Genomic DNA, 9,794 nt, shown 5'->3' with positions numbered 1-9,794 from the left:
TTATTGACCTGTATGTGAATATGTATGGAATTTGCTAAAACACAAGTATAAATCGCTTAAGCCTATGTTGTAACTATAGCTTTTACTTGGAATTTAGGCACTCGATTCTTCAATAGTTGTTGTAACAGGATGTAGTTTTAGTTTTGGTTGTGATTTCAACAATGTTTGGTTATTTTCATATAGCTATCTGAGTTCCTATAAACACGTTGCTTTTCATAAGCTTTATATTTTAAGACATTTGACATTACAATCCATCTTTGTCAAATATAAGTGTAAACCATAACATGTAGGAACTAACTTAATATAGGTAGTAAAATATCGACGGCCACCGTTTGTCGGCGGAAAATTTCCGAAGTATAATTACTTTAAGATTGTCTCGGTGATTTGTCAGTGACTTTAGAATTCTAAAAGATCAGTAGGTAGCTATGATTTGTCATTTCTAAACCTATATATCTCAAACAATAACTGCGAAACATAATCAGGAGCTATTTATGCAATAGTTTTAGTAGGTAAATAGCTGTACATGCCTAGATTTATTTCCTCCGTGACGCTTTCTTCTTTATCTTTATTTTTAAATGCTTATTTTCGTAATTTTTCGCTATACTTACTTACACATTACGGCATGATTTACAGAAAAGCATTGAGTCTTTAACATGTACAAAACAAGAAAAATATTTTTAAATAGTTACCCACCTAGTCGCCATATTTCGCCATATTGGAGCGACCGAGGTGCTAAATATATGAACACGCAATCAAGCGCCTTGATAATAGAGGCGAGTTCAGATATTTGTGACCACCTTGGCCGCTCCAATATATCTGATGGCGACTGTACAACTTAATTCTCCTTAAATAAGCTTTCTTTAAACCTAAACTACACTTTGTTGTAACCCATAAAAACAAGAAAGTATATCAAAACCATATTACGAGTATAAAACATTACACAGTAACTTTACGCAGTTTGGAATAAAGTACTTCGAGGGACGAAGTTTGCCCATTGCAATCTCGTTTGCCGACACCCCAGCCTCAAAACGTTGTATGTCAGTTGGGCATGTATGTCAGTTGAGTCGTTCTGTACAGGAGGCGGTGTTCGCATAGTTCATTGTTATGTGGCGTTGGCAGCTGAACTGGCAAGAAGCATGGAAATTGGACAAGATTCTGAGTTAGTGAAAATAATTTAGGTCTGACGAAAGTTTAATTGTAAGACGCGATAGGTATTATGTTGCATATTTGTCTTATTTTGTTGGTTTAAAGATGATTTTTTTAGTTTTCCAGCGAAGCTTTTATTATTAGCTAAATTATTTCATCTTAACAAAAATAACAGACTTACTTAAGTTTTGTGCATTTACTTAACTAAGTAAAAGTAATATTTCAAATACATAAATAAGTATTTATTAAACCCATGTACTTTAAAAAGACCAATAAATAATTGTTTTAAGTATGTACGTAATAGCCTCCCCGGTTGTTCTCTCAGCTGCAATTTTGCAGCTCGCTGTAACGTGATAATTTGATAAACATAGTAAGTACATAAAGTACAGATTATCAAGTACAAAAGACTACTTACCTACGCATTTGTGTATCGTATGTCAATCGCCCCAGAATACTCGTAGTCCCCGGGCAAACTTCCCTTCAACCCGGCTCAAGTATTAACCCCCTAACTGCTCAACTATTTGCCTGCTGACGACTCCTTGTGTCGCAGTTAAGTACGGGTTAACTTTGAAAAGTTTAAACTTGCAGTGTCTGTATATTGGATTTGAGATTTAGGTGCACACTTACGGACCTTACGGTATACGGATAATTGTATATGTGCGTGCGCACCTTCACGTGCTAAATTATGAAATTTAAAATAATTGTTTTAGAGAGAACGGGTATAAAATTTGAATATTTACAACCATTACAACATTTAGAGTGTTTGTTAGTTATTATACATGTTTTCTACATAAATATGTAAGGATTTATATTTATAGTTATAAATTATATATATCGTCGTCATCGTTAGGTACTGTGGAACTGATAATAATGATTAAAACTCAATCTGTAGGTACTTAATAATTATCAGTAAAAAGCGTGTTAGTTTAAATCAAAATCATCATCTTCCTCGCGTTGTCCCGGCATTTTGCTACGGCACATGGGAGCCTGGGGTCCGCTTTGCAACTAAAGTATTAAGTAAGTTTAAATCAACTTATTGTCCTATAATATTTATATAATAGAACTACGTATTTCTAAAGGTTTTGCCATGCGTATTTACCTATTACCAACAACGCATTTTTGCCCCTTTTTCGATATGAATAGGAATAATCACTCCCTATCGTAATTTGATATCACCTGTCGCACATCCTGAAAAAATATATGACATAAAACCATACGCCTGTAAACAGCGTAAAATCCAATTTTGACGTAACCTTTGTAGGCGCGTTTTTTCGTCACTTATCGCGGATTAAATTTTCACCTTCAGCTAACTGAAAAAATCCATTACTTCCGCCAGATGTCGCCGGGATCAAATGTCGCGACACCAGTGCCGTGGAGAAGGCTTTATGTTTTAGTTTTATATTATTTTTAATATTTTTTACTTATCTGATATTCTGGGGACTTACCTACTTATTTAGATTATAATTTTTTTACGATAGAGGATATATATGTTGTTGCAACTGGTAACAGGTTTTTGGTAATACATTTCTAATTAAAACTGAAAAGGTACTTTTATGAGATATATTATGATTTACTAACAGTCAGTTAAAGTGCTTTCCTGCTGAAATGACTTAGGTTTCAACGGATTTGTTTATAAAGACTGTCGTTTATACTATCAATGTTTGCAAAACCAAAATCATAAATAACTTTGTGTTACTTAGTTTAGATTGCATTTAAAATCTCAGTTTCAATCATTCGGAAGTGTTAAACTACATGGTACCTAGGCACGGTTCAAAAATTAAAAAAAATGTGAATATAGGTAATAAACATTTCAACATAGCTTTGAGAAGAAGGGTTAGCTACCTGTACTACCTTAAAAAAATATATCACTATTTGAAGTATGTTAGTTCAACCTTGATTTTAGTGTCATTTCTAAATGCACATGCGACTGACAAATATAAGTTGGAATTGGTCTCCCCGTACGCATAGCCCATCCATTATTTTATCTGCCGTGTCCATGGCTCCCCTGTGCGCAGAACACAAGTTTTTCCGCGACAGACAGACATTAATCAACGTCCATCACAGCCGCCATTGTCTTGTATTAGCCAATCACGGTTTTGAGGCTTCGGAAGCTTTGCTGTCGATATTTACCTATATTTATCTATGATACTATCCGAATGCATTGACAGTATGGGGTTCTTCAATAAGGAGTCTGCAACAGGTTTTTGAAGGGTCAGCAACGCGCATGTAATATCTTTGGTGTTGCAGGCGTCCATAGGCTACGGTGACTGCTTACCATCAGGCGGGCCAAATGCTTGTTTGCCACCGACGACGTGGTATAAAAAAATTGACCCATAAGCGTAGCGAGGCGATTGCCTCATTTTCTATGCAAGCGCATTGTTTTGATGTAGGTACCTATTACGTTTTTTATGCGAATTACAAAGCTCGCTTAAGAATTCACAATTTTATAGATATTACAATCACAGGTCTTTTATTTGTGTATTTTGCCTTTAAATTTGAAAAATGAAGGACCTTGCAGTGAATGTTTTATTTTCTGACCCAATGGCATTATATTTTTAAAACCATTATCTATTTAACCTCGTGTTAAACTGCATACAAGTGCACAGATATCCCGCTAGTAAATATCTTAACCGTAATTCTGTAAATGCTTTAGACAAATCTTATAAGGCGGCGTCGCGAGCGCAGTGGAGCGCGCGGCGCGCTGGGGCGGAATGAGTGGGGCCTTACTTATAGCGGATCGCGGAAAGAAAATTACTCTTGCCGAAATACCACTGCAGCGCATGGAGCATATCAATACCTTGTCTTATCAGAGGAACTAGCCAAGATGACAATCGTACATCGACAAACGCATAACGGAAAGATAAATGGGTCGGGATGACAGATGATACGTAAAGTTACGTGACTATTTCCGTAAATTATTTAGGTTTTCGATTGGCGTTTTCGATCAACGACTATAATGCGGAATGAGCTCCTATAGTGGATGGACGAACATTGCGACTATTACGAGTAGCTGCACTGCAGTGCATGCAGCACACTGTAAGACATATCTTAGAGGGCGGGGCATACAAAATAGAGGGAAACTGATTTTTTTGCGGGAATGCCACTGCACCGATGTGAACTAGATTTTCTTTCAAATACTTATGTGTAAAAATAAACAAATATTGTTATTTATTTATACTTACAAACAGCCAAAGTAAGGGACGCAAAATTGTTTACCTCCCTCAACCGCCTACCGAGCTCCCTGTGGAGCCTACGCGCATTTTTGCCCCACAGCCTAACGGCCTGGCCACGACACTGCGCGAATGGCTTCGGCTAAAGCGAAAACCATAAGTGAGAACGAAAAGTACAATCGCTGTCTCGCTCCAACCTATGGTTGTAGTTGGCACCGAGACAGCTATATTTGTTAGCATTCAAGCGCTCTCGGTCGTACGCCGTACAATTAAGCGCGACTTGCACCGCCCCACTAACCTGAAGTTAACTGGTTAAACCGTTAACCCGGTGTTAAATTGTACTAGTAACCATGGAAACTTCAGGTTTAACCAGTTAACCCCGGGTTAGTGAATGGTGCAAGTGGCCCTAAGAGGTTTTAAGAAATACTCGTTGGTGAACTGACGCCCCACCCCTCCAAGCCGCTGACTTCGGCTCCGTGAATCTGAAAATCGGAATAAATCGCATCTGCCTCGCCGTACAACTTCCCTAATTATTAATGGCGAAATATGCAAAGGCTCTTAATACAATCTGAATGCTATTACGTTTGTATGTATTTAAATCTAGCTCTTTTTGGCAGTGCGAGTAAAAGTATCTACCTATACCTATATGTACTTAACTATAACGAAGTATAGATATTACCTATACTATTTAGATGGTAGTACCAGTACACCTATTTATTCAAGTACCTATATTTTTGTATTTTTTTTCACATAGGTAACTATTAGGTATTTATTTACACAAACGATTATTATTGTATCATACTTCATGAAAGCTGGCGCAGATTTTCTGTTCATTGAAACTGTTGAGAATTTGGTACAAATATCGCGCTAACTTTTCAAAAATATATGGATTGTGATAACTATGTACTAGTCAAGTCGAGTCTTAAGCTGCATTTGACAAGTATCCTAAGTTATTTACTTATCTGATTACTTGCAGAGTTTGGCACCCATTAGGCTGCCTTTCCATGAGAGGAGAGGAGACAGGCGGGAATCAACCAATAGCATTGGTTTTAATCAGCTGGATTAGCGGAGAAGAGATGTGGATGTGTAGCCTTGGCATCTAAATTCTTTTGTCAGATCAAATAATGATTGACATGCTACTTCTTACATCCATACAAACAGTGCCACAAAAATGTTAAAACAAAAAATTATACACCAAAACCTCAAGTCTGCAAGCCGATCCACAGCAAACCCCAAGTATGTAGTACTTGAAATCTCTAGAATCTTCGCCATCTTTAATCCAAGACAATTAGAATTTTAGATTGTCATGCTCGCCAATGTATTTCTCGAGTGGGATGTAAATCCACCCCTATTGTGGTAAACGGGTTACGAAAAGCCATTTTATACTTGGAAATTTCATAGTGAAAACGACCTTTGTTACATTTTCAGCAACATTTAATTTCAGCTTTAAGTACTGGGTCTGAAAGTTGATATTGCAGGTTTCAGTTTATTGGTGATTTTAGCTTTTGTTTTTGAGATTTGACTCTGTTTTGAGGAAATATTATAGGATCGAGATTTGCATAATTAACGTATTTGTCATAATTTTTTAATTAAATTAAAGCTTTCCGCATTAAGGTTTGTTTGTCGAAGAGTTTATTATCAAATAGCTAAAATCAGAAGCGTTATTGCGGTTAATAAGTTCGATATTACAATTTAACAATGGGTACGTACCTACTCACAAAAAATATAAAACATGTTTACGTTAGACAGTATTTCTAAAAGTTTGAAGTTCACGCGCTGCTCGAATCCCTTGACCGATTGACGCCACGTTGCACGCGCCGCCGTAATTTTCGCTGTGGACGCTCGCCACTTAGGCATTCGATCTTGTGTCCTTCCTCGAGTAGAAGTTCACGTAGATCGGCTTGTCAGGAGTGAGGGGTATCCGGCGTGGGTCGTAAGAGACGCTTAGAGCAGTGTTGCTGCCAGCTTCCAGCCTAAACCTGGAGAGTAGTCTGATGATGCATACACGCGACTGGACTAGCGCGAATCGTGTTGCTGGAAAAGATTCAAAGTCTTATTACTTATTTCACCCTAATATTAGAATAATGCATATTAACTCACATTTATAGACGGGTCTAACGCGAAATTTATTCAATTACCTTTATATACCGACGTTTCGACACAGGTTTCACTGGTCATGGTCGCGGCCAACTAAAGTCTCAGCAAAATGTCAAAACAGAGATTTGTGCAACTACCCGACGAAAAGTGTATGAAAAAGTTTGGGGTAGACATCACATTTTCAAACCATCCACTACACATAATGTTAATTATTGTCAATAGTCCGACACGCAACACTCACAATATCCACGCACACACTTTTTCATACACTTTTCGTCGGGTAGTTGCACAAATCTCTGTTTTGACATTTTGCTGAGACTTTAGTTGGCCGCGACCATGACCAGTGAAACCTGTGTCGAAACGTCGGTATATAAAGGTAATTGAATAAATTTCGCGTTAGACCCGTCTATAAATGTGAGTTAATATGTGTTCAAAACGCGAAGGTTTTAAATATTATATTAGAAGAATGCTCATTTTGTGACCTTTGAGGGAGCTTCCATTCTCCAACGCCTGCAATTTCAGCAAATGCTTTTTGCGTTGCATTATTATTGTGCATAAGTACTTACGGCCATATTCGAACTTTAAGATACGTCAAATACTAGAGATTTAAACGATATGGAATGGATATGTCAGTGTCAAACAAGTGTCAAAAGTGACGTTTTTTCAAACAAACGCGTCACTTTTGACACTTGTTTGACACTGACATATACAATCCATATCGTTTCAATCTCTAGTTATTTGACGTATCTTAACCCCTCGTATGCTTAGACACGGATCCGTGCGTGGGAATTTTAATCTATTGTTGTAAATGTCAAGGTCACTTTTTCAATGATCAAATTTGACAGGCAGCATACGAGGGGTTAAAGTTCGAATATGGCTGTTACCTATACTCGTAGTAGCGGGCACGTTATCTATCGCAGGTGCAGCGGCCCCGCTCGACCGGTGAGTCTGGTGACGAATGAGTCATCACTGTGTCACTATGCAGATTGTGGCAGTATACCGGCGAATTACTTATATTCACAGCTGATTGTGATTCACGTGCATGTTATTTGTGATCAGTGGTGTTTGCGGTTATTTCGTCAGGTGACAAGCAAAAGTCACAAAGTACCTCCACAAGTTCATACCTAGCCATAGTGAACCATAGTACGAAAAGAAGGTTGATTTTTGTTTAAATATTTTATAGGAATTAATTTCGTTGTGGTTGACTAGGAGGGAAATTACATCTATCAACATCGAGCCGCCTTTTTAGGGTTCCGTACCAAAAAGGTACAAAAGGAACCCTTATGGTGCGACTCTGTCTAAGCCACATGTTTTGACTATGGTATAGAGTGTGTGAAGTTAGGGCTTGTAGAGTTAGAAGCTTGGCTCTACATGAGATCTGATAACTTTTTGCCAGTGCGAGCCTTATTGTTTCGTCTTGGCAACATTTTACGTGTTTTTTTTTTGGCTAGATTTATTTGGTTTACGTACTTACCAATGCAATGGCGCGGTCCAACACCGAACGGAAGGTACGCGCAGGGATGCCGACTAGCGATGTTTCCCGGAGAGAAGTTATCAGGATTAAACTTTTCCGGCTCCGGGTAGTACAACTCATTGTGGTGAATCCCCCAAACAGATATAAGCACTAGTTGTCCCTTAGACACTTTTATATTAGTACCCGGACACTCATAATCGGTTTGTGCTTTTCGTCGTAAATGTTCTACAATCGGGTACATTCGAAGGGTCTCGTTAAAAACCTGGTCCATATATGTCAATTCTGTTAAGGTGTCCACTTCTATTCGGCCATCGTGTCTTTGAAGGTACTCATCTACTTCTTTCCTTAATCTCTCCTGTATTTCAGGGTTCAGTGCTAGTTGGTATAACATGAACCCCATGGTGGTCGCCGATGTTTCATAGCCAGCTACATAAAACGCAAATGCTTGAGCTTCTATTATACTATTAGTTATTTCTACGGTTTCATCTTCTGCATCGCCGGATCTTCCTTGAAGTTCTTTATTATTCTTAATTTGTAGAAGCAAATCCATAAAGTCGTTTCTAGTCGACGGTATTCCTTTTCTTTGAGTGATTACTTTTCCGACGAGATCTTTAAAGAAGTCGTGCACGAGCCTCGGAAATATCTCCATTTTGAGTTTTCTAGGTAGACCAGGGTACATCATTTCAAACTCGACTTTCAAATTACGGTTAAATATAGCCTGGTCGATCTTCTTCAAAGTGGCGTGTATTTCTTCTTGAAAAGTGTCGATATCGAATCCGAATGCGCACGCCCATATCGTAGACATCGTGTATTTTTTCATTAGTCCGTGCACATCGTGCTGGGGAGTTACGGCTGTCACCTCACTTAAATATTCCATGAACTTATCAGCTCGATCATGGAGCAAGTACATCATGTTCTTAAGTTTCTGATTGCTGAACATGGGCGAGAAGCGATGTCTCAGAGCTTTCCATGTTTCTCCGTCGGCATGGAACAGGTTTGTTCCCAGCCCTTCCTTGCTAAATGAGACACCACGGTCCGAGAAAACATGAAATTCCTTAATCAAGACATGTTTCACAATATCCAGGTCGCGTATTAAGAGACACGGTGTTCTCATTCTGAAAAGTCCCACCACTTTATCCGTCGGATAATCGTCGTATATTTTTTTCAATATAACGCCCAATGAAGTTGAAGCTAAAACAAACTTCAAAGTGTTCCCGAAAATTGGTATTGGCCTGGGTCCGGGAACATTTTGGTTTCTCCAATAATTAAAAGTGATTGTAAAGTGATAGTACAGTATTACTGCAACTGTGAGAGTGGCTATCGTCAGGAGGTCCATGCTGTTCGAGATCCTGAGACATTATGAATATTATGATTGCTACAATTACTATTGAACTTATTGTCAGTAATAAGTTCGCTGGTTGTTTAACCGTAGAGGCAGTGAACGGATATGTTTTGTCTCCGTTCACTGCGTAGAGGTTAAATCTTGTAAGTATATCACGTATTGCGGTTGAAAAATGCAACAAATAGTTATACAGTAATAAATTATGCAATTCGCATCGTGTTGAAAATCCGTTTTATAATGAATGCATTATGCATGCACATCCATAACATACTTGAGGACTAGAATAGGGAAGTAGGTACAAGACGGGCTAGCGGCAAGATGGACATCTACCTTCATTGACCTTATAAATTACATGACTATGACTGACCTTATTTGTGACCAACTGATATCCGTTATAGGCCCAAAAGCTATCGTTATCAATATGCAGGTATGTTAAGAGTATGCTATCATTACAATAATATTTATTGACAATTTATAAAGAACTATCTATCTGATCCCATCTTTGAATCCAATTCAGACTGTTATATCCACCACCCATGTCCAACCCACATACGCCCTTGTTGTC

General features: G+C 38.2%; 1 protein-coding gene across 1 annotated transcript; it reads right to left on the bottom strand.

Moving 5' to 3' along the window:
* Positions 1-6,165: 6,165 nt before the first annotated feature.
* Positions 6,166-9,223, bottom strand: LOC134654743 (cytochrome P450 6B5-like). Its single transcript, XM_063510215.1, has 2 exons — positions 7,888-9,223; positions 6,166-6,350 (listed from the first exon to the last, which is right to left on the bottom strand). The coding sequence occupies exons 1-2, from the start codon at positions 9,221-9,223 to the stop codon at positions 6,166-6,168; spliced, it is 1,521 nt and encodes a 506-aa protein (XP_063366285.1).
* Between the last annotated feature and the right edge of the window lie 571 nt (positions 9,224-9,794).

Source organism: Cydia amplana, chromosome 15 (assembly GCF_948474715.1).
Source record: "Cydia amplana chromosome 15, ilCydAmpl1.1, whole genome shotgun sequence".
Taxonomy (NCBI): domain Eukaryota; kingdom Metazoa; phylum Arthropoda; class Insecta; order Lepidoptera; family Tortricidae; genus Cydia; species Cydia amplana.
This window is presented reverse-complemented; position numbering and strand designations above follow the sequence as displayed.

Excerpts from the sequence above, each read along its gene's own strand:
- LOC134654743 (XM_063510215.1), bottom strand. The coding sequence starts at position 9,223 with ATGGACCTCCTGACGATAGCCACTCTCACAGTTGCAGTAATACTGTAC. Across the intron at positions 6,351-7,887 it reads TGGACCGCGCCATTGCATTG|CAACACGATTCGCGCTAGTC; the intron begins GTAAGTACGTAA and ends AATCTTTTCCAG.